We start from the raw sequence: 26008 nt of genomic DNA, 5'->3' as shown, positions 1-26008 counted from the left end.
GATTTCTGCAGTTATCCCAGTGAACAGTCAATAAACAGTTTAAGAAAGAAACAGTTTTTTAACAAAAAGAAAGCTAGAGAATGAATGGGTTTTGGAGCAATGTCTTAAGTTACAACAAGGCTTACTATTGAGGTGGAAGGTTTTTTCTTTTTCAAAATTTTTCTAATAAGGTGCAGAAGAAATTTATTTTAATCGACTTTTTTGTCAGAGGATTATTTTTTCATATAGCTAATATATTTGTTAGAGGCAGGTTTTGCTTTGCAGGAGGAAAAAAATGACCTAAAATATAAATGTGTACCTGAAGAAGGAAGAACAAAGGCTTTATTTTTCTTGGACCTGGAGTCATCTGGGGTTTGGGCTGGTTACTGGCATTACTTAAAGAAACTACAAGCTAATTCCATTTACAGCAGCTACATACTAGTAAGAATACAGGAGAATAGACTATATTTGCTGAATGTTGCTGGAAGGTGTTCCTGTATATTAAATATTAGACCATTTGTTTGGAACTACTCTGGATTCTTTAGTTGTAAGAATTGAAAAATCAGAGTAATTCCATTTGGAAGGGTCCTCAGGAGGTCTCTAGTCCAACTTCTTGCTCAAAGCAGGATCATCTATGAGATTAGACCAGGTTACTCAGGGCTTTATCCATTTGGGCCTTGAAAATCTTCCAGGGATGGAGACTGCCTAACCTCTACTTTCAGTTTTTAAAGATGACCAGAGGTTGTTGATTTGAATGGCTTTTGATCTCAAAACACATCTCAGAAACATAATATTTTCATCAATGATTTGATGAAACTATCCTGACGTAGTGGAAGACAAAACCCTTGAGGTAATCTTAGGGAGAAAACATGTAAGTTTAGGATGGGTTCTCTGTCTTCCAGTGTCTGCAGGAACATGGAGCTGGACTAGAAGTAGAAGCCTTTTTCCAGTAGGCTCTTTCCACATATTCTTGTCCCCTGCAAGAATATGTGCATGATCTGATGGGTTCTCAAAATTGTCTCCAGGGTGTGTGTTGGGTTTTTTTGGCTATATATTGCCAGTATGTCTGCTTTCATAGCTTTTTTTCTGCAGGAGTGGAAAAAAGTTTCCAGGCTTAGCATATCATGCATCAAAGCAGCCTGTGCTGCCAACTTTTGGTTTAGGTTTATATGAATAAGGCTCAGCCAGGAGCCTCTAGAATGCAGAAATGAAGGGAAGAATTTAGTCTTCTGACTAGCAGTGGACCTGTGTTTCCCTTTATTTCCTGAAGTAGTTGATGAACTAGATTTGTCTCCTGGGTGAATGACTTGGGCTTTTAAGCATACTGAGACTTGAATTTGACTACTCATGGAAAGAGTATGGTTGATCCAACTCTTGCTGAGCATATTTGCATAGTAAATGCCGGCACTTAACTTTTATGGCACAAACTCACCTCTGGGACCGGAAGTATTGCAAGAGAGTGATAAAAATACTAAGTGCTTTGCAGTAGGATATCCTGCTAATATAGTCACTAAAAATAGATAGTGTGGTGTATGACTTAATCAAGAAGCATCATTTACCACCAAGAAAACAGATATCTAAGAAACATATTTCTTTTTCTATTGTAAATAGACAAGGCAGTACAGGTGATGCTGTTACAGGATTATGCGTGAGATACACACTGCATATCAAAATTACCTGTCTGTTTTAGGCCCAAATTAATTGCAACCAGCCATACTTCATTTAAACATTTAGCAGTACAAGGGTCACTTTCTTTGAATCGCAGAAAGATCTGTTCAGTACCTCTGGACACACTTAACACAACTTCTCAGGTACTTAAGGAAAAGTATAAGCATTACTTACAAGTGTACCTAAAATTTCTTTTGTTGTTGCAGGTTATTTTAGTATCTGCTAACAAGCTGACTCGATATATAGAACCGTGCCAACTAACAGAAGATTTTGGAGGGACTCTCACCTATGATCACATGGATTGGTTGAATAAGAGGCTGGTTAGTTTTCTGTTTTTTTTTCAAATGTCTCATTCTTGATCCATGAATCTTTACTTCTGTAGGAACTGCAAAGTGTGTAGAAATTGTCATGTGTAGTAGTGCAGTTCAAATGCATGAATAGTCTTATGATGATAAATAACACTGGATTTGCTCAAGGGATGATAAAGCTAATGTATTCAATTAGTTGAACCAACAAGTTCCTTAACGAAGCTCACTTGTAGATCCTCACTCTAGAAGAGCCTGAGTGTATGGTATAGTCACTACAAAGGGAAATTGTTTGGCTCCTGGTAAGAGAAATCCAAAAGAAGGAGGAAATATTTGGACTCTGCAGATCTTCTGAGGTTTTCTCTTAAGCCTTGGTTTCTGTGGACTGAGAGCCAGGTTTTAACCTGTCCTACATTAAAACCTCTCTCAGTGCAGTTTCCCCAGTAGATATAGAGATGCAGTAAACACCTAGGAGCAAATACACTCTTAATCATTAATAGACATAAATTTTTTAGCAACTGTTGGTATGCATAGCACTCCACAATGCTTTTAATCTGTTCTTCATTGACAGTTGTTTTTCAGTTACTTAAATTGAATTTTCAAAACAATACTTAATCTTTAATGAAACAGTGTGCTCCTTTCCCGTGCAATCTATTCTTAAAATGTGCATCTCCATCTAGGATCTCCAGGTGGGATCCTGGACAAGGAATACTCCACAGTGTGTCCCAACCACAGCTGCCCAATGCCTTCAAACATATCCTGCAGCCAATCTCACAGCAGTACTCCCCCCCTCAAGAAATCTGAGGGCTTACACCATGTGTACCATGTTTCTGTTTTGCTGAATCTTGGCAGATTGTGTGTTCAGACCCAAGGGCAGAAAGAGCATCTGCTGTGCAGATTTTTTTTTTCTACTGGTCTTTGCATGGCCTTTGTGTGCGTGGATTAGGGCAAAGCAGCCTGTTTCTTCTCTGCCTGAAACTGAGAGCGCCTGGCCTTGGGTGGGGGGAAGGGAAATCTAGTATTTTCATTGCCCTTCACTTTTGTCTGGTATATATACAAATCTGACTTTTAATCACTTATTCCTGCATTCATAAAATTCATAAGGACAGTACTTCCACTCTAGCTGAGACTCTTGCTTTATATTTGGTTCAGACTACAACTGAAAATTTTTCTCCTGTCTCTCCTCTCTTGCCTTGTTTCACTTGTTTTGTATATTAATGAAGAACTTCATCCATTGCAACTCCTGAATTCTGAAACTAGATAGGAGGGCAGAGAGGTTGTTTAAGGTACTGGTCGAAAAATAGTTTACAACTGCTTATACATTTTAATTCTATTGATTTTTTTTTTTTTCCCACTTGTAACAACTGAATTTAGCTTGTATTTTATAAACCACTCTCTTATAAGAGCTGTCCACCTCATGTCCTTTTTGGTTTTCTCTGAAATTTACGTAGTCCTAGGTAAGTTAAGGAAGGTTCATCTGCAGGCTATTGATTAATAATTTGCTAACACCAAAAAGACCTGAAAGTTACTGCGCATGTCACTTATGGCACCTAATCATGTTCAGTTCTGTTAAAAACAAAACCAATAAACAAAAAAAACAACCCTCAGAAGTCAGGTACAGAAAAATCATCTGAAAAGTGCCCAGTGTCTGACTCTACAGGCCTTGTTATCTGAGATCAGAAGCCCCTATATTCAAAGAAACTGATGAGGGCATTTCTTTATATATAATGCATCTCAGTTATTCATTACCATATAGTCCATATTAGTAGGGATTAAAAGCTGGAATCATCACAAAGTTGATTATTTTAATCCATTTAAGTGAGCTGTCAGATGCTTGTGTAACAAGCCTTCATTCTTTAGCATTATTCTTAAGATTTACTTAAAGGCTTAAATGAAGATGTAGAATAAATATGTCCATTAGAACTTACAGGTTTTGCAGAAATTTCAGAATTTTTCAGTATTTCAGAATTCAGTCCATCTTTGTTACATTCAGTATAACGTTTACTATCTCCCTAAGGAATCTTAGTGCTCTTAAGTGTTCCCTGAACATAACTTTATATTCTACTCTTTTTACCTTACCATCTGAATGTTGGAAAATAATTACACTGTGTAAAGATTGAAAGTATACTAACAGAACTAGTGGATAAATTTGCACTGATGCCTTCTATACTGTCACTTATATAATTTTCATTTCTTAAATTAAAACCTGCCTCTTATTTAGGTATTTGAAAAATTCACGAAAGAATCAACATCCTTACTGGATGAGCTTGCTCTAATTAACAATGGAAGTGATAAAGGAACTCAACAAGAAAAAGAGAGGTGTGTGGTTTGCTTTTTGAAATAAATGCTTTTGGATTATAAAATTTCATTGGAAATCCAAACAATATTGAAAATATAATGTGCCTTACATATTTTGAAGTGTGTAAATAAATTCTGAAAGTTCATAACGTAGGCTACAAAATTCATTAGTGTGTGTGTTGATGGATGCTCATTTAGCTATTGATTTAATGCAGCTGCACTTCTGTTTTGATACAATGAGTTGAAAAATTGAGGACTTTACTGAGTGAGGAAAGAAACATACAGTCTCTTAACAGCATCAGGTAGCTCTGGCCTTAGTTGAAGTTTTTAGTGCTACTGTAATACAAATTATTCATAATGTGCTTGTTACTTTATTTTTAAGTTTATTATTAACAATGTGTTTGTTACTTTATTCAAGATCAATAGATTTGAACTTCCTTCCATCCGTTGATCCTGAGACGGTATTGCAGACAGGTATAGTAAGTCGAAAAATGATAATGTTGGGGCTTAAAAAGGAATAATGTTAATTTATTGACCAAGTGAAAGCACAGAAGGCACAATAGTTACCTTAGCCATCATCACAATGTTACAAGCTTATCAATTAATGTCATCTCTGGGTTAAAAAAAAAGTGATGTTAACAAATAAATGGAAGAACTCCAAACGTGTCTTTTTAAAAATAGTTTTTAATAATCCTGATAACATCTTTACAGTATTACCGTAATTATTACATTTAATTTTGAGAATACACATTTAATTTTGAGAATACACTGTTTCTAGATGATGTCAATATCTTGGCCTTATGGAATTAATTTGTCTCAGTAACCACCAAATGAGTACAATACAGATAGCATTTTCCTATGCAATTCTGATCATTTGCATCAGCCTAGTTCTGAGCTGACCATCTGTAAAAAGGAAGCATACAGTCTTCTGACCCTTTGCTGCTTAGACTCTCCCGTGAGTATTAAACATTTTGGGGAACTTTGATTGAAGTAGGTTATTTTAGGGTGAATTTCCTATTGGCAATAAAGTATAATAGCACTGTTGATTTGGGCTGGAAACTTGCTTAAAGGTTTGTGCCTTTGTAGAATAGGAAGTAATGCATAGTGTTAAGATGGTGATCAGAGTCTGAGTGCTCAGAATCCTTCTTATAGCCTCCTGCAAACTAATGCGTGGATCACATGTAATGTTTGCTATAAAGAACTGCTGGCTTTACCTGCCCTCTGTGGGAAAACTTTAGCTTATTAAGATGTGGGATGATATTGTTTGACTTAAAAGGTGAAACAACTGTTCCTTGCTGTGGTCTTTAAAGTTTTTAAAATATGAAGTGTCTGTAGACACTGTCATTATTAGATTTTAGTCTAATTGTGTATCCTCCTCTGATGGTAAGATTTTTTTGGACAAAACAACACTTCAATTTTGTGTAAGTAGATGGCTCCCAAGAATGTTAATTTATGTGCATTCTCTGTTTTCTAAATTACGGCATAATGAATTTTTTTAGCTATGAAGTTTAATAACTTTCATTAAATCATGGGAGTTCCTATGAGTCAACCTTTCTCTTTGTTAGAGTCACTGTATCAGAAGTTTGAGAATAAACAATTAAACGCTCCCCAATTAAACTTTCCTATCTCTTAAGGCTAAATATGAACAAACTAAGGCTTTAGATAACAGGTTTCTGTCTTCCATAGTTACAAGTACTGTTGCTTTCACAAGTTCCAAATCCACATATAAAGTATAGTTCTTAGAATTTGATAAGAATCTAGTTTAAAAAAAAAGTTTTTACCTTGAAAATGTCAATTCTTTACTGCTGAAACAACACAATAAAATTTCAAAATTATCCCAGTAGAACTATGACTTGTAAAAGCCTTTAAGTTTGTCTGCCCAGCAGCTATCTGTGCCTGACTTGTAGTATTACAAAAGACGAAATCCAAGATGTTTAATTCCATAGTATGGCAAAATGTATTCGAATTCTTAAGATAGTTCATTTCACAATAATATATGCTGAGTAATTTAAAGTTGCTTGCTGTACTCTCCAAAGCCCTTGGCATTTTGATTGTCTAGAGTCTATTTTTCTGCATTTTCCTTGAGGTGATCATTTTTTTTTTCTTTTAGTGAACTAGATAGTTACCATTTTAAGACCTGCAGAACTGATGATGTGGAATTGGCAGATTTTCACTTTTACACCAACATCTCTTTAGTGCCCAATCACTGTTTTATTTGCTAATTTGTTCATTGAGCTTTTGGGGAACAAATTGATGATCTGGGTTTATCAGTAGTATGGTGTTTAGGTCCTGAAAACTTCACCAGAACTTAACAATAACATTCTTTGAACAGTTTAAACTGAGGATTAAATAGTCAAGACATGCTATTTTTGTATATATGAAAGTCGTTACACTCTGGAGAGTCTGTACCCTGGTATGGTGCTTAAGAGCACAAAGGAAAAGGTGAGAAAAGTGAGAAAAAAATTATTGATGAAAATACTTAGTATTCAGCTCTACACTTTCTATGAAAGTTTTGTAAGTGTTATAAAAATCCTGGAAGGTAACAGAGAAATTATAAGCTCAGATTGTTAGTGCTTCTAGATCATTCATTTAATCTAAGAATATGAATTGTTTGAGAGAAATACTTTGGATGCTACACAGTATTTTGAAGTAAACCAGAATACTTACAGTTGTTTCAGACTCAAGATTGTGCTTTGCAATTGTTTCTTTATATTAATCAATACTATTACCAATATGAATGTTAAAGTCACAGTATCTCTTTTATATGTCTAAAGTATATCACATGATTTCTACCCTGTTTTATGACTGATACAACCCCACAAACTGTGGCCAGTTCATTGTATCATTAAATGTGCCCAATGCATGAAAGATCATTAGCTGCAAAGATGTACCACGGGATGGTCTAAAAGCAGGAATGCTTACTAATAATTTTTGTGCTCTTTTTTTAATCTAAATTAACCACACCATTATGTATTCTTAAAGGTCATGAGTTACTATCTGAGTTACAACAGCGTCGATTCAATGGTTCAGATGGAGGGGTATCCTGGTCTCCAATGGATGATGAACTCCTTGCTCAGCCACAGGTCATGAAGCTACTAGACTCACTCAGAGAGCAATACACCCGCTACCAGGAAGTTTGCAGACAGCGTAGCAAGCGCACACAACTAGAGGAGATTCAGCAGAAGGTAATGCAGGTAAGCTTGGAGTTCCTTTAGAATACTGTGAGGCAGAGGTTTGAGCTCAAGTCCCAGCCTGCATTTCCTGCAAAACTTAAGATCAGAGGTGAAAGTTTTATGCTTCCTTTCACTCTGCAAACTGCAGAGTGCTAGTGTCACTTGATGCTTTGCATAGTGGCTAACACAATGACTTTCTGAAGGTTGTTCTGATACGTGGAGGTGATTAGAAACGTGCTCTTTTGCCATCACAATGAAGAACCTTCACGTTGTCCATTTGTTGCATACTGTGGCAGTGTACCTCTATGTTGTCAGAGGGTCAAATGCCTGACCTGTTAGCAAAGAGAAGAACATTCACAAATGAGATACATTTGACTGTAATTTTGCTTGAGAATTGGAAACCTTCACCTGCCCATGTTTTAAGTTCCTGTTACTGAAGATAAGCCATTATTTATTCCTTTATTTGTCTAATGCTTGGTGTTTTAACTCAGTAAAAGTGCTTAAACTCTCTGTATTTCAAGGCTACCCTGACCAGAATGAATACATATCTTCCTAATCAATCGTGTGTTAAAGGTCATAATGAATTGGTTTGGTCCTTTGGAAACAGGCATGTAATTAGCACTTTCAACATTTTCTCATCAGAGTCTCAGTAGAGAATATCAAGGAAATGGAATTAATTTATTCCTCTTGTGTTTATAATTTGAAATTAGATTTATGTGTTTAAGCTTCTGTGTAGTTTGAATATGCATAAAATAGAATGGATATTGCTTTTAACCTTTCAACACTGACATTTCTAATGCATGAAGAGTGCAAATCAAGTACTTGCACTTCACAGTGTTCCAGGTATGGGTAAAGATAAAAGCTAATCAGTCTTGTTATTTCTAGCAGTGAAAATATAAATCTACTGAGGAAATAATTTTCCCTTATGTAGTAATTCAGATTATTATAAAAATACAAAAAAGGCAAACGTCGTCTTTTGATATTTTGAGCTGGAAATAATAAAAATATAAGAGATGAAAAGAATACTGTATAGAACATATTACCACGGCTGTGGGTATAATCAGGTGAGATTTTTTTTTTCTGTGTTAAAGTTATAGTGGTTGAACAAGATGTGCTGATTGAAATTATATTTATAATATACTTTGGCAAACTAACACTGTTAATGCATTTAAATAGACTTGTTTACTGGGGCATCCCTCATTTTGCAATATTTATATTAGAAATAGTTTTTTGTTTGCTCTGTCTACACTATGGATGCTGCATAGTAAGTGAACTGAGTCTCAGTACACAGGAAAACATGTTTTACTGAGCTAATAAGTTTTATAAAGTGCATTTAAAAGCTCTCTGAATGGCATGTGAATTTATGGGGAAAAACTTACCAAATCTAGAAATTGATTTAGTTTCCTTTTGGTTTATGGGTGAAAATTAGCCTAACAGAGAAAAGTAAGAAGATAATGATGGACTGGAGGAAACAGATACAGGCAAAGTGCCACGGAATTTATTTTGCCAAATCAAACAGAAGTTGCAGTATAACATGCTTACAGTATTTGCAGTTGGAATGAGTATGTACATTGAAATTTTTCCCCTTGTGTTGCTGATTTTTTTTTTTTAGTGTTTTAATTTACTGTTAGCTTTCATTACAATTACATTCCTATTTCATTATTTGTAAAGCTGCTTATATTGCTAACCACTCCTGACTTGCTTTTGTGTTCCTGTTTCATTTTCACTATTTGCTGCTTCTGCTTACTCTGAACTGCTTAGTTCTTACTCCTGTCTAAGCCCTCTTATCCATAACCACTGCTCTTCCCTTGTGCCTTCAATATCTTACCCTCTCTTTTTAACCACCACTCTTCCTTCTATTCCTTTGTTTTGTTCCCCTTTCCTTTGTCTTTCATTCTGCAGTGTAAAGATGCTGATGACTTCCAGATGTTTTCTGATGAGTGGTTCTACTAAACAGTCTGCTGATGAGCAACTCTGTTATGATAAATCCTAGCATTGTCCCTCCTTAGGCAGAGATGTTAATTATTATTTTTCTGATCTCAGTTCACAAAAATTAATGCCAGGCCTTGCAGTAGTCTAGTCATTAACCACTTAGAAATGTATTTTAATGAGAATAACATTGCTGCTTTCTCCAGGTCCCCCAGTGACTCTTCTTTCCTCAGGTCAAGTATCTGTCACACAAGAATGGCCATGTGCTAAGCTAAGCAATCTCAGAGGCAATGCAATAGTTGCTGGAAACTTGTGTCAGGGAGGTGGTCTTGGTCAGAGAGGGCACTGCTAAGCAGTAGTCTTGCACACTTTTTCAGACTTGCATGAAAACGATTGTTTCCATGTGTGAGTTTTCCAGGCCACACTGAGGTTACAGGGGGATATCTGGGTGCCTTCACTTCTAGGTCCATTTTGTATTTAACCAGAGACAGCTGTGCAGGAGTGCTGAGCACAACAGGAAGTTTCCCTTTAAACAAAAAGAACCTAGAACTGTAGAGTCTTAATTTGCCCTAGAAATTATAAAAGTAAGGAAGACCCAAGATGTTTTTGGAGCAAAGAATATATGCTCTGAAACAGTGCTTCTTATGGGGGGCGGAGCTGGGGGGAGTGAAAAGAGGGGGTGGGAAGACATAGACATGATGACTAAAAGGTGGGGTGAATTGAGTGACCTTCTGTAATGGTGATGGTCATTCCTGATTACTGTTGCAGTGCAGCCTAGCAGCACTAGAAAAATGGTCCAATTAGCCCATTTTTCATTTGTCTTCACAGTTATGGTGTTACATTGTGTATTGTGTTATATTTCCTGAAAAACTGTGTGAAGCTGTTCTGTCAACTTTGTTTAAACAAAGTTAACTTAATGAGAGGAAGCTGGCTTCCTGTGCTTTTTCATTAAGGTTCCAAATGTGAGAGTATTGCTGCATTTCTTTACTTCAGGACTCCAGTAGTAAGTGACTTTTGCACTAGTTTCATCACGGCTGTCTCTCTGTTTCCTAGATATTTAAAAATTTATCATAAAATTTTGCCATAGATATAATATGATAATTCAAATGTGTATAAGGAAACTAAAATTTGAGATACTTTGCTTTGAATAATATTAACATCAAATGAAATAGTTTCATCTTCATAATAATAAAAGAAATCCAATATTGTGGTCCAAAACTGTATTGCCTTGACCCTGCAAAGATTTGTGCAAAGGCAGATCCCATGAGATGTGGCCATTAAGACTCTGTAAAAGGCTTCTGTTATTTGAATAGAGCAAGTTGAAAAGACATAAATATATCAAATACTAAACTGTTGTGTAAATTTAATTTTGGAATAAGTACGTATCCTGTGCTTGAGTGTTAATATATTCAACAATATAAGAAGAAAACTCTCAGGTGTGAGGTTGAATACAGCTGTCCATTGTAATTCACTTAAGCAACAAAAATTCTTGTTTGAACATGAGAGGTCCATTATCAAGAAAATTGTGGTTTAAGCTCTTTTATTGACAGAGATATGAAATGACAAGTAGGTATGTGACAAATATTTTGCTAGCTGCCACCTGCTTTCGTGGAGCTGACAGGCTAAGGTAAATGAAAAGTAGTTTCTACGTAAACCTTTTAAAGATGTGGATGGATTCACCAACAAGACCTCTACAGATCCTAAAAAGATTTTTTTTTTGATAAATTTATATTTACTTTGAAATATTTCTGCTTATGTTACATAATCGTTTTTATAAGAGTTTTTGTGTAATTTATTTGCTACTTTATTTTTGTCATCTTTATTTTATTGACAGGTAGTCAATTGGCTTGAAGGACCTGGATCAGAACAGCTAAGAACCCAGTGGGGAATAGGTGATTCAATCAGAGCTTCACAAGCTTTGCAACAGAAACATGAAGAGATTGAGAGTCAGCACAGTGTGAGACACTTCCCATACACTTTTCAAGTAGAAAAATAAGTATATGCAGTTATGAGCAATGTGTTTTGGTTATGAGCATCCAGGAATTTTGCATAGTGCATGATTTTATGGGTTACAGGGGAAAGTACCTGACTAGTTTAAGAACTTAGCATGTACGTATAATGACCATATTATTTTGTTTTCCAGTGTAGAAAACTACTGCTTTATATCTACGATTTTTCTTGTTTTTATTACATTACAGTAGTTCTTACATTTTCATGTTGAGTAGGAGGAGTAAATTTCCTCTTTCCTCCCTGCCAAAATGGCTAAGTCCTGTACTTCTCAGGTAAATAAGTTAATATTTTTGTCTTTATTAAACTACATTTACCAGTAGCTGTAACTGGCTTAACACTTTCATTAATCAAGACTTAAGATATAGTTTATGTTCATAATGAAATCTTGAAGAGACTGCTTTGTAACTGTATTGACTTGATGCCTTTGCTTCTACTTTTGAAGACTTCCTAAGGTTCATTAGAATTTTGTCTTTCCATCAGATGGTTAACTATAAGTGGCACATGAATACTCAGTGTTTCCAAAGGGGGTGTTGCTCACAGTGTTTTTCTTCTTTTCTGACTTTTCTTGATGACATTGACAATTCTTGACATGGGCAATTCTGTCCGCTTTTCCTAAGTCTCCTTTACAGTTATGGCAAAGAAAATAGTCACTGGGTTATAGCTTTTCTGACCTAATTTAGCAAAAAAACCCAACCAACCCAAAAGTTTAGTTTGAGAAACACTGTGCCCCTAGACTACAGTGGTTCTGTTGACTACAACTCTGAGTATGGTTTCCTTGCTCAGATGCAGAAGTGTGTGTTGTGTAAGTGTCTGTGTTTGGTCAAGTGAATCCCATCTCCTCTGTCTTCTTGTTGCTTTAAGCTCTTAAAGCAATGTTCTACTCTGAAAACCAGTACCTTCTAAAGTATAAAACATCTTACAGTTAAAATCCTAATTGGAAAGAAAGGAGAAAAAAATCCCCTGCTTACTTCATTGACAAATATAATTTTAATATCTTTCAGTCATATTAGCACTTCAAACTGAAAAGAGAAAACAAGATTTAATATACTTTGTGCTCACTTGGATATCTATAACAGAGAACTAAGCTTTAGTTGGGGCTAAATACAGTCCCTGAAATCATTGAAATCCCTCTGAAGTTTGCAGGCTGTCCTGCAGTTTGCTCATCACTAAAGCACTGACAAGATAGAATGCTGCTTGCTTCTCAGGTGCTGGCAGGAGTTTGTAGAAACAACAGTTGGAAAAAGTATTTTTAGTTTCATACTAAAAGAAGTAACTGGGAAACCACTGGCCTACCTTAAATTTAGATGCCTGTTTATAAATTAAAACCATTTTTTGACAACAGCACTGGAAAAATGTGCTTTTCCCTTTTTTGATGTTTAAACATCTATAATATCTGAATGTATTCTTCCTCTTTTCATTATTTTCCTATTTTTTTCTCTCCTAATAATTGAATTGACAGCTTGTATGCTTGCTTTCTTTCACCTTCCCCTATTGTTGATTATATTACTTCTGTTTGAAGACACTTGCAAAAATGTTCGATTTGGTTTAGGGAGAGGCTTTTTTACCTCAATTTTCTGAAGTGAAAAAATAATTTTCCTAGGGTGTTTTTTTGTTTTGTTTTTTTTCTTGTTTGTGTTTTTTTTTTGGGGGAGGGGGTATTTGATTTTTTGGGTTTTCATTTTTCTGACTGTTTTATTTATGAGCGAGCCACTTGCCAAGCCACTCTCCATAATTTATCAACAGTCCTGGTTAACAGGGGAGGTCCCAGACAACTGGAGGCTTGCCAATGTGGCGCCCATCTATAAGAAGGGCCAGAAGGAGGATCCGGGGAACTACAGGCCTGTCAGCCTGACCTCGGTGCCAGGGAAGATTATGGACAGGTTCATCTTGAGGGCACTCACAGGGCACGTGCAGGATAACCAAGGGGTGAGGCCCAGCCAGCACGGGTTCATGAAAGGCAGGTCCTTCTATGACCAACCTGATCTTCTTCTATGACCAGGTGACCCACCTAGTGGATGAGGGAAAGGCTGTGGATATTGTTTACCTGGACTTCAGTAAAGCCTTTGACACTGTCTCCCACAGTATTCTCCTGGAGAAGCTGGCGAATTGTGGCTTAAACAGGTGCACTCTTCGCTGGGTAAAAAACTGGATGGACGGCCGAGCCCAGAGAGTCATGGTGAATGGAGTGAAATCCAGTTGGTGGCCAGTCACAAGTGGAGTCCCCCAGGGCTCAGTTTTGGGACCGGTCTTGTTTAATACCTTCATCAATGATCTGGATGAGGGGATTGAGTGCTCCCTCAGCAAGTTTGCAGATGACACCAAGTTGGGCGGGAGTGCTGATCTGCTTGAGGGTAGGAAGGCTCTGCAGAGGGATCTGGACAGGCTAGATCGATGGGCCAAGGCCAACTGTATGAGGTTCAACAAGGCCAAGTGCTGGGTCCTGCACTTGAGTCACAACAACCCCATGCAACTCTGCAGGCTTGGGGACGAGTGGCTGGAAAGCTGCCCTGCAGAAAAGGACCTGGGGGTGTTGATTGACAGCTGTCTGAATATGAGCCAGCAGTGTGCCCAGGTGGCCAAGAAGGCCAACAGCATCCTGGCCTGTATCAGAAACAGTATGGCCAGCAGCAGTAGGGAGGTGATTGTGCCCCTGTACTTGGCGCTGGTATGGCCACGCCTTGAATACCATGTTCAGTTTTGGGCCCCTCACTACAAGAAGGACATTGAGGTGCTGGAGCGTGTCCAGAGAAGGGCGAAAAAGCTGGTGAGGGGTCTGGAGGACAAGTCTTATGAGGAGTGGCTGAGGGAACTGGGGTTGTTTAGTCTGGAGAAGAGGAGGCTGAGGGGAGACCTTACTGCTCTCTACAATTACCTGAAAGGGGGTTGCAGAGAGGTGGGTGTTGGTCTCTTCTCCCAAGTGACTAGCAACAGGATGAGAGGAAATGGCCTCAGGTTGCACCAGGGGAGGCTCAGGCTGGATATTTAGGAAAAATTTTTTTTCTGAGAGGGTGGTGAGACACTGGAACAAGCTGCCCAGGGAGGTGGTGGAGTCACTCTCACTGGAGGTGTTCAAGGAGTGTGGGGACGAGGCATTGTGGGACATGGCTTAATGGGCATGGTGGTGTTAGTTGATGGTTGGACTTGATGACCTTTCAGGTCTTTTCCAACCGTAGTGATTCTGTGACTTACTGCATCTATTTTAATTACTTCAATACTAAAACTAAAAACTAAGAATTATTAATCTAGATTTTTGGTTTGACTTCTCATATTATAGTTGATTTGTCACACTCAATAAGCTTGATTTTTATGTTCACTGTCTAAAGGTATGTTATGATGTGTAAACTGAGTTTATTGAACCTATATATCTATAGTACGTGTGTGACAATGGAAGATGTTTCTGTATTATGTCATCTTAGTTGCCCCTTTTGGGGTAGATGAGAGACTTATTCTGCTCTTAAACTTTTGGCTGATTGCTAATTTAACTTTTTCATTACTTTTTTCTCACTCCTTGCATCTTTTTATGCTCTGTTTCTTCCTGTGACCAGATGGTAGAGGCGGCTTTGGGTAAAAAGAAAAAAAATGTTGGAATATGGATGTTTATACTCTATATTTTTGCATGCTTTGTAAATAAATGATGCAAAAGCTGAAGGCATAATTTAAAAAAAAATTGCAAACATCCCAATAGGAGTGTGACAAGAATACTAATTAAATCAGGTATGTTAGGCCAATAGATGGTGCTATTCCATAGCATTAGAAATGGATAGGGCATTTGAAGGTGACTTTACTGTAGGCCAAAATAAAAGCTGTTGAGCAAACATATTTTGCTTTACAGGCATCTTGATCATGCAAGATGTGAATGTGATCTTGATGTATCAAGTCATTTTTAAATCCCCCAGAACTGTTAAATATTTTAACTATTTTCTTTTGCAAATACACCACCATGACAACATAACTAACTTCTATGTATGTATTCAGTAATCAAATCTACATGTTTTGAACTGAGTAGTATAAAGCTTTCCTTAAATAAGAAACAAGGATCATTCTGAAGTTTCTGTACATGGATACTCTGTTTTATTCAGAAGATACAAATTACTTCTGCTTTGTCAATAGTAGTATTTTTTCTAAATGTTTTAAGAAAATTATTGCTGGTTTCAATCATGTCACTGAAAGTAACACCTAGTCTTATGAACAGCTTTCTGTAGTACCTTACATTTTGCAAAAGGTCTTTTGTTTCAGTAGAGCACTATAGACGTGTAAGCATTAGAAATTTGTTTAAAAATGGTGGAATTCCTCTGTTGGTTCAGTAAAAGATTTTGAGTGAGAGTTTGTGCTGGGAGCTAGTAGCCATGCTTTGTAATCTTCCCATCTTTCTGCACCATTTTTTTAATACTACAGTGTATATATATTAAAATGTACTAAGCACTTCTTGATTTGAAATTAGAAATGTTTTTTCTCCTGTGTGAGATTTCATAATTTTAGTGTAAGATGTAATAAGTTCCTTTTTAATCTCATTATTGATTAGTCTGCAGTTAGGTGTATGCCATTTTTAAGAGAAATAGAATTATGTTTGGTATTATTTTAATGCTTAATTTTCTTGTCTTTGTAGGAGTGGTTTGCTGTTTATGTTGAGCTTAATCAGCAGATAGCAGCTCTTCTAAATGCAGGGGATGAGGAGGACCTTGTGGAATTGAAAGCGTTGCAGCAACAGCTGAGTGATGTGTGTTACCGGCAGGCCAGTCAGTTGGAATTCAGGCAGAATCTATTACAAGCAGCACTTGAATTCCACAGTGTTGCCCAGGATGTAAGCTTTTCATCTGAATTTTTCACAGGCTCACCTGTCAATATATTTTTGCCTTAGTATTATAAATGTTGACTACATTGGAAAAAATTTGGGGGGGGGGGGGGGGCGGGGAATAGAATGTCACTTAGAAAATGCAGTATGTCTTCATTTACTACAATTGAGACACTGAGAAGACATATTTCCCCTTTCCTAGGAGGGAGGTGCTTTGTAATATGTCTCACATTTCAATAGTATTTGAAACAAAATGGTTACTAGTTAAAAAGTTGCTTTTTCTCCCCCCCTCTTTTTTTTTTTTTGTTAAATTAGAGGCATATGCATTAATTGATCTGCAATTTAGTGTACGTCTCAAAAATCTTGGCTTCCCCCTCTGTCCCTGTCTAGGGATGTATGCTTTTGGAATTTTATAGGCAGATGGTTTGTTTGTCTTTATCTTGACTTTCATTTCCTATAGATGCAAAGAGAAACTTCTAAAATGACAGATTTCCAAACATTTAGAAGAAGATTGCAGACCCAACCATCTGAAACTTCTTTTTAAATATCAATATTTATGTTGGTTTTCATTTTAGTTGTCTCAGCAATTGGATGGCTTACTAGGAATGTTGTGTGTAGATGTAGCACCAGCAGATGGAGCATCAATTCAACAAACTTTAAAACTACTGGAAGAGAAATTGAAAAGTGTTGGTAAGCAAAATATTTCTGCATTTCAGATATGCACATTCTAATGAATGCATTATAGGAAAAAAACCAGTAATCCCACCACCCCTTTTTTTAAAAACAAACAAACAAAAAACAGAAAAAAAATCTCTTCTCATTCCTAGCTAAGTAATGCTCTACCTAACTACCTTTGACTTGCTTATGCTATCTACTGCATAGTAATTCTATCTGGGAAAATGATTTGGAATTGTTGTCTTTTAAATGTTTTACATGTAATATGTATTTGTTATATACCATTATAATGTATTTCATCTGTAGACAAACTTTTTTCCCCACTAATCATCCTTAACATCTTGGGAATATAGTGTTTAGATGATCTTTTTATCTCTAGAACTGACACCTTGATGATAAAGATTGTTATCCACTCAGTTTTAGAATGCAGGTACTGAGTATTTTGCAGTAGCTTTGAATGTATGTTAATAAATGGCACATTTAAGGTTGTTACACTGTCAAATATATAGAATAGAATATTTCAGTTGGAAGGAACCTACAATGATTATCTAGTCCAAAATGTTGTAGGAGAAAGAGCTTTGAAGCAGAATCATATATGGTAGAAGTAGCTATGCTTGGAATATAACAGTTTGATGCATAAACTGATATTCCTTTAGGAAAACAGTAGAGCTGCCAAATAATAGATGTAACAGCAGATTCTAAGGGCTGGCATATTTCAGTATAGAAAAATGTATCAGCCATGTCATATGTATTATAAAGTAGTAACTTCTGCCAGCTATGGAAGAACATTTAGGCTACAACTGCTTAGCAGTGATAAATATTTTAGGTATTGTGCAACTGTGTGGATGAAAAACGTTAATTTATATGCTGAAGAGTTAATACTCACCGTCAGCTTTTATTCCTTTTCTTGTTATCTGCTACGTCATAAAATAGCAAAGTCTTAGCTCTTCATTAATATAGACAAATGCTCACTCAAACTTAAAAGTTGGAAAGGGAAGTGAAAGACAGATAGTAACATCCTTTTCACTTTCCAGCCTTCCATCTTAGATTCCATTGCATTTCATCTCTCTCCTTTTTTTTTGGGTGGGGAAGGGATTGTAAGAGTGATCATTGACTTTTTTTTCTTTCTTTTTCTTTTTTTCTTTAGACTTAGGCTTGCAAGGCTTGCGTGAGAAAGGTCAAAGTCTTCTTGATCAGATATCTAATCAGGCATCCTGGGCCTATGGAAAAGATGTAACCATTGAAAACAAAGAAAATGTGGACCATATCCAAGGAGTGATGGAAGATATGCAGCTTAGAAAACAAAGGTAATAACAACAGTTCTAGTCATTAAGATTTTCGTGTGCTGATAGGTCATTTATGTATGTGTGTGTGTGTGTATATATATATACATACACACATAGAGAGAGAGCGCATTTTGCTTTATCTTCAGTTAAGGGATGTAGTATAACTGTAACTTATATTGTGGTATATTTAAATGGGACAGAAGCTTCCCTGCCTAATCTGTTGTAGCATATTCCTAGATCCAAACACCTTTTGTATTTTGGTACTGGATGGAGTGTTTGAGTGCTTTCCTGCACTTGTAAGTACTCAGGAATTACACATTCCTTTTATATGGAGTTATGGAATGGATGCAAGAGGCATCTTTTATATGTTAGCAGTTTGAGATGGAAGGTATATTAAGACTATAGTAGTGATGATGGCTCTAAAATTATGTATTAATTATGTACAGAATTGCTTATCTTCTTTTTCACAGCCTCTACCCTTTCAGTGTGGCATTTTCACTCTTGAAGATAGGAAGAAAGATGAGCTCGTTTCAGGGGGACAGGGTATAAAATGAAGGCAGAGTTCAGTTTTCAAAATACATTTTTTGTGAGTTTTGGAAAAAGATAGGGTGGGGAATGAAGTTGTAGTAGGGAAAAATGCTGGGGAGAGTTGAATTTGCAAGATGGATTTTGCCATCATCCTCTTCCTCTAAGATTCATTGATTATTTTTTCTTAAAGATGTAGTAGTACTAGATTAGCTATACTACTGCCTTCTTTTTCTATTCAACAGTGTGAAAGAATCAGAAGATGTTGCTCATTATTACTGCTGGAATCCCTGACATGATAAAGTACTCTCCATAGAAAGTGCCTGAATTTTTGAGGGCAATGGCTGAAAAAAGGGGTGCCTCTAGGGAACAACAAGGTCTAATGAGCATCAAGTTGCTCCTTCTAGGAATTAATTCTACCACCCACAAATTGTGTTCTTAGGGAGCCTAGCGTAAGAAAGCATGTGTTTTGATAATGCTTGGGGAAGGTATTGTTTTAAGTATGTCCTCTGAATCCTATTTACTTGAGCAGCACGTGTATTTAGAGGGCCAACTGTAAAGAGCTATAGAGGACCATGTGTCACTGTGCAACAAAATGGCAGTTGGAATTCAGTACTGAGAAGAGAAATGCACATGGGTAATGGAGTATGAACCAGCTGTTAATTCAAGAATAAACACTGGAAAACTTTTGCAAAAAATGCTTTAATGTTCAATCATACTGTGAGAAGCAAGTAGAACACTACAGTTTACTAGGGAAGGAATAGAAAACTAAAAGGAAAATGTCATTGTGTCACTGTCTAGATTTGTAGTCCATTTGTGTTTTAAGTGTTAAGAATTCTGGTTGCTATTTTCAGGGCATAGAATTGTGGGAAGTCAATTAGAGGATCAAAAAGTCAATAAAATGTTCAGACAAAGGTATGAAGCAGCTTCCAGATGATGAATGACTAAACAAGGTTCTTCAGCCTGGATGAGAGACAAAGTACAATAAGGACTACTATATCTCATAGCATTTAATAGTAATTTTTGTGACACTTCATTCTCTTTTTATTTTATTTTCAAATTCTGTTGAATGTTTCTCATTTATATACACCTGTAGTATAATGTTTATTTCTAGAGGCATTTTGCTGCTTTAGTTATGCTTTTGGAACCCATAAACTGTTTTCCTGCATTATTAGAGCAATAAATTTCCTTTCTGTAAGCATCACAGCCCTTCAGGACATGTAAAAAAACGCAGCATGCTAATGAACTGTTCTTTGGAAGTTCTTGTGTAAGCAGTTTGAAAAAACAGATCCATGCATACAGTCTTTTGCATTCACTTAGTGTTAACTGTTGTTGACATTTCTAATTCATTTGCACTGGACAGGAGTCTGAATCTTGCTGTCTACTTAGTAGGCTCTGAAATTGAAGTGGAAAGGCCGTTCTGCTAAATGTATTAGCTTAGCTCTCACTATGGAAAGAAAAGAACTTTCAGTAATTTTTTTTAATTCTAACTAGAGAAAGAACTGCAAAATGTGCTTAATTCAGAACAAGATAATTAAAACTAGGTTTTTTATGAATTAGATTTTGAAATGCTTCCTGACAAGTTATAGCAAAGGGTAAAATCATATAAGGGTTCAATTATTATAATCGTTAGTTAGACAAAAAGAAAAATGGAAAGATGTATTAATGCCTATTAAACAGTCCTCATTTTATTCACCAAGAAACCTTTGCCACCAGCTCACAGTGCAATTCAGAATTATGCCAGGCTTAAGGCAGCTTCCACCTAGACATCAGTAGGGGAAAGTTTGTCTTAGCCATGTAAGCCTCTGTGTGGCCTGCAAATCTTACCAGTGCAACAAAGTAAGGAACCTGCAATGCAGCTGGAAGACCTTGTAGCTACTGATGCTATTACTATCTATAGTGTAGCCATATTGGGAGTCTTGAGGATCATGATTTCAGTGGGTTGTAGTGCTCAGTTCTATTTATTGCATGTTTCTTATTGTTATGTGAGGCATTAGATATTTTGGCCAAGCTAAGCAGCATGAAAATGCTTTAATCAGCTTTTCATGAACACTTGCATCTTAATGTCACTCACTGAAAACATCGGTGTCAAGCTCAGAGTGTATTGCGTCTGCTATGCATGTGTTGGTGAGTCTGTCTGTGCTACTGTTTAAGGTGTGAGGATATGGTGGACGTGCGGCGACTGAAGATGCTTCAGATGGTACAGTTATTTAAATGTGAAGAGGATGCTGCTCAGGTATGGAAATGTTTACAGAATTTCATCATTCTGGTCTTTATAGTCCACTGGCTAAACTTACGAGGATTTATAGTTGTACAGTAGTATTTTTCTCACTTTCAAATGTAGTTTTATTTAGTGAATTTGTACAGTGAAAATAAAGGATATAGCAATGACTGAAAATTGTGTATTTGGTGATTGCATGCATGATCTACCAGTTTGATATCTCTTAACTTTTTTCCATATCAAAAATATATGCTAGTACTGAAGTTAATTCACCCTTCTGGATTAATTTTTTTAATTTACTAGATTTTATGCTTTTAACTTCTGTTTTTAAGGCAGTAGAATGGTTAAGTGAACTGCTGGATGCTCTGCTGAAGACACACATCCGATTGGGAGATGATGCTCAAGAAACAAAAGTTTTACTGGAGAAACATCGAAAATTTGTTGATGTTGCACAGGTGAAATGAATTACTTTTTTAGCAATATGAGTTTTGTACAGTTTCAGAAGATCTCCTAAATAGAATTGGTACCTGTGTGGACAATCGTGGAACAGCTGTTACTAGTCTTAATGGTTTGTCTCAATGCTTGAATGAAGAAATTGTGATTGCTGGTATTGGTGATGAGCCTAATGCCATTTTGAAGTTCCATCAACAATAGTGACACTGCAGTTTAATACCTTAGTTTATTCTGCTTCACATAAGCAGAATAAACTAAGGTATAATAATACCTTTTAATACCTTAGTTTATTTTGCTTCACATAAGCAGTGCAAACCACAAAACATGAAGTTTAATACCTTAGTTTATTCTGCTTCACATAAGCAGTGCAAACCACAAAACATGAAGTTCACGTTGACTTTCTTTAAAAGGTGTATATTTCAGTCGTTATAATGACTTTAAGGACTGCAATCAAAATAGTGAAATATGAATGAGCCGCTTGGTTTCAGTCCATTTTGTGCTGTACTTCATGAAACAGAGCCTGTCTTTTTATTGGTTTTCCACATAGAGTTGACTGTTGGTGTATGATGGTCCTGCTTGTACAAGGAATTTTGACACTGGCAGAGTTAGTGGTTGAACAGAACTGACCGCTTGAATTCTTGACAGTAGCAGCCAGCTAATGAATCCTGCTGTACAAGAGTCTACTGAAATTCACCGAAGCCATAGGGCATGTTTGCATGCCTATTTGCAAATCTTGAATATGCAAACAGATGCTGGGTACATGTGAAAGAATTAACTTAAGAATAGAAAGTCTACAAGCTGGGCCTTTTTCAGGTGCTTTTTCATATGTATACTGCTTTTAGGAATGTCTAATTCAGACTTGCCAATTAACAGATGTGATGTTCTCAAATTGCACCTGTTACACTGGAACTGATTTTCTCTTTTGATGAATTAGAACTGATGACAAGAGGGTAGCTTGCTGTTATAATGATGTGCCACAACGCACCTGGATATTCGATATTTTCAGGAAGATCTGTTCTTTTGCCAGTGTGAACACTAGACAACAGGGGATTTTTTTTTTAAAGAGCAAAAGCACTGTTTGGTCATTACAATTTTATTCATACTTCAGCAGCGTTTTCTAGTAGACCAGATTAGTTCAATATACTTTGTGGACCTAAATTGAGGAGGTTACATAAACTTGTCTGCTGTTGTTTTAAGATGCTAATTAGCTCCTATGTTAAATGCAGAGTTTTTACATGTACTTTCCCATCCCCTCCAACTTTTAGAGTACTTACGATTATGGGAGACAGTTACTGCAGGCGACTGTTGTCCTGTGCCAGTCCCTGCGATGCACTTCAAGGTCCTCAGGGGACACGCTTCCAAGACTGAACAGAGTGTGGAAACAGTTTACAATAACTTCTGAAGAAAGAGTGCACCGGCTGGAAATGGCTGTTGCATTTCATTCAAGTGCTGAAAAGGTGAGTGTTGTGTTTTTAAGAAGAAAAATTTCTTATCAGAATTTAGGCAAACAAAATGTAAGAAAAATGAAGTTGTCAGTGTATTTTTTTCCTTTCTACATATTAAAAAAAAAAACAACCAAAACCACCCAAACAGAAAGAAGAATTTAAGCTATCTTTCTAATTGTTAATGTCAATGCTTAATGCAATTATTGCTTGCATACCTATATTGATATAGGGCCTGCTTAACAAAAAGAACAGCAGCCCTGAAATTCAGGTGCATTGAATTGGGGCTGGGAGGAATTTTTTTTTAACTCTTCAGAGGGGAACTCTGATGTTGATCATAAAGCATTTCTTTGTGTTTTAGACTGTAATTCTTAAAGGCAGGGAACACTTCCTGATTTGTGTTTTGTGCAAGTTATAATACAAAGCTACAGGGTCATTTAAGATCTTTGGAGAGTTAAAATGAGTATTGTCTTTTAAGCTGTGTGCATTTTGAATGCGATAGTCTTCTCATTAACTGTGTAAATGAATGAAACACTCACCAGTTTAGTTTCCATGCATGCTGTGTTGCTGCATCTTGTATTTTGCACTTGAAGGGTTTTGGACATGCTTTCTTCAAAACACACCTCTGCCTTGATATGGTTTTCAAACCCCTGTAACAGAGTATGTTACCACTCTGCCCGGTTGGATGATGCTAGAAGCCACAGAGGAGGATGAGGAATCAACAACGATGTTAGGAGGGATAGCTGCTACTCAGTAACAGCTTGATGAAGGGGGGAATGTTGAGAGTTTTCAAATGTCTGAATTTGAGACAATGTCCGTTAAAGTAGATCATGAGAGGTAGGGCTTTTTTGTGCAGGAACCATTCTTTCTGTGAAGTGATAAATTTTAGAAAAGCAATTTAGAGTATGTATCTCTAATATTGACAATAAAATTGTATATAACTGTAAAAAAGCCAACCTTGCACATGGTAAAAGAAAATTAATTTGTTCTGTCATTGAAGGAGGGTATGGATGCAAAGTGAATTCATATGCTCCTTGCTTTTGTTCATTTCTTGTTTGTATTAACGGAAGATACTAAGTTTCTTTTAATTTGTAGGCATTGAGAGTTACTGGAGGTTCACAAAAGCAGAAATACATCATCTATGCTGCCACGGTTGGCTGAAAAAAGTTTTACCTGATACCAAATTAGAATTCGGCTGTTCATAAACTCCTAAAAAAGTTGTCTAAGTCCATATTACGAGCATTCTTTCATTATTGCAGCAGTTAATTGCTATGTTTTCAAGCAATCATAAGTTTAAAAAAAGTAAATGGGTAGCTGAAAAAATAATGCTCTTGCTGAAAAACATAATTCTCGTAGCACTATTGTGACATATTAATGAGTCTGAGGAAAATGCTGTTAATATCCATGCTGCTTTGGAAAAAAGTGAGAAGTGACAGAGGGAAAAGTGGAAGAAAATCACAGAATCACGAAGGTTGGAAAAGACCTGTAAGATCATCAAGTCCAACCTAAAAAAAAAAAAACACACCACCAAACCCAAACACACACTAAAAACCAACCCACCCAACACCACAGAGCACCATGTCCATCAAGCTACATGCCACAATGCCACATCCACATGCTCCTTGAATACCTCCAGGGAGGGTGACTCTACCACCTCCCTGGGCAGCCTATTCCAATGTTTCACTACTCTTTCAGTAAAGAACTTTTTCCTAATATCTAGCCTGAACCTCCCCTGGCACAACTTGAGGCCATTTCCTCTAGTCCTGTCACTAGTCGCTTGGGAGAAGAGACCAACACCCACCTCTCTGCAACCTCCTTTCAGGTAGTTGTAGAGAGCGATAAGGTCTCCCCTCAGCCTCCTCTTCTCCAGACTGAACAACCCCAGCTCCCTCAGCCGCTCCTCATAAGACTTGTCCTCCAGACCCCTCACCAGCTTCGTCGCCCTTCTTTTTTTTATGCATTTTATATTTGTTGCTGGAATATTGTCTAGCAAGACTATTTTTTCTTTTTCATCCCCTCTTAGAAGTAATGTAAAATGTTCTAGTACAGAACAGTGGTAGCCCTGAACTATCTTCTCAATGTAGCTTAACTGATATTTTCCTTTCTTGAATTATATGAATTTTTCAATTGATCTCATGTAAATGTGGCAGTGAAGATGCTTGAAAGAGCATTCACTCTGCCAGTTAATGGCACTTAAAAAACTACATACTATCCCTTGTCTACTTTATTTTGCATTTCTGTATTTATTTTCAACAGATTTTGCAAGAATGTCCAGAGCAGCCTGAAGCTTTTAATGAAATCGAGCAATTTGATGAAATTGAAGCAGTTGGGAAATCGCTGTTGGACAGACTAACAGTGCCTGTAGTTTATCCCGATGGGTATGCAAAAAGTTTTTCTAATGCCTACTGAATATGCTTTTGGGAAAGCTTTGTAATAGTCTCATATGCAGAAGAATCCTGAATGCTTATTGCTGAAATTAAAAAGACAGTGCACTAATACTCAAAAAATTCTTTTCACAGAAAGCAGGCAGGTCCAATTTCAAGCTTTTCAAAGACAATGTGCCCACCTTTTCAAAGTAGTGACTTTGTCACACTCAGTAATTTTTAGATTTATGCAGCCTTTATACCAGCAAAGTATGTAGAAGTCACAGAAGAATGACCAGTCCCAATCTTTTCTCTCTGAAAAAAGATATCAGATTTGAATCGTAGTATTTTGATTAATTTATTCACAATTCTATCTGAAGTCTTAAGCCAGTGCCTTGAAGATTAAATTTACATTTGATTTATTCAGCAAATAAAACAGTACTTCCCTTGTGAGCTATTCATACTAATTTAAAATTGGTGGCTGTCTTGAACTACAAAAGCAAATTGAATTTGGAATCTCAGCCATAATAAAACTCAGTTCTCTGTTAAGTAAAATACACTTGTCTATTGTGGTGCTGAGCTTGTAGTTAATTTCTTATACCTGATTATAACCAAGCCTTGGAACTAGCCTCTGGGTGTGTAGGATCCTACACACCCTAGTGAATGAGATCTGAAATCAATTTTTTTAATTAGAGGCTGAAACCTTATGAGGTGGTATCAGGCAACTGCATTATGGGTTACCTGAAATCGATCTGAAAAATACAGTTACAGTAAGCTGGTCATGAAAATTAATTTCCTGTCATTTTATTTCCAAAATATGCTCCTTATGCAGTATAGTTTCCTTTAGTAAGGAGTGCTACCCATGAAGATGGACCCAGGCCTGAACTTG

At 36.6% G+C, this 26008-nt stretch overlaps 1 protein-coding gene across 2 annotated transcripts in view; it reads left to right on the top strand.

Moving 5' to 3' along the window:
• Positions 1-26008, top strand: part of SESTD1 (SEC14 and spectrin domain containing 1) — a 62703-nt gene that overhangs the window by 34856 nt on the left and 1839 nt on the right. The window contains exons 8-19 of one of the 2 annotated variants that reach the window (XM_059820097.1): positions 1854-1967; positions 4174-4271; positions 4669-4724; positions 7233-7435; positions 11187-11309; positions 15969-16163; positions 16730-16844; positions 17977-18136; positions 20795-20876; positions 21194-21316; positions 22580-22771; positions 25013-25134. In XM_059820097.1, the coding sequence (XP_059676080.1) occupies positions 1854-1967; positions 4174-4271; positions 4669-4724; positions 7233-7435; positions 11187-11309; positions 15969-16163; positions 16730-16844; positions 17977-18136; positions 20795-20876; positions 21194-21316; positions 22580-22771; positions 25013-25134 (1583 nt within the window). Of the gene's footprint in view, positions 1-1853; positions 1968-4173; positions 4272-4668; positions 4725-7232; positions 7445-11186; positions 11310-15968; positions 16164-16729; positions 16845-17976; positions 18137-20794; positions 20877-21193; positions 21317-22579; positions 22772-25012; positions 25135-26008 lie in introns of both variants that reach the window. The other variant, XM_059820096.1, reaches the window with a different exon arrangement.

The sequence above is a fragment of the Gavia stellata genome, chromosome 8 (assembly GCF_030936135.1).
Source record: "Gavia stellata isolate bGavSte3 chromosome 8, bGavSte3.hap2, whole genome shotgun sequence".
Lineage (NCBI taxonomy): Eukaryota > Metazoa > Chordata > Aves > Gaviiformes > Gaviidae > Gavia > Gavia stellata.
Note: the sequence above shows the minus strand (reverse complement) of the source record. Positions and strands in the feature narration are given on the sequence as shown.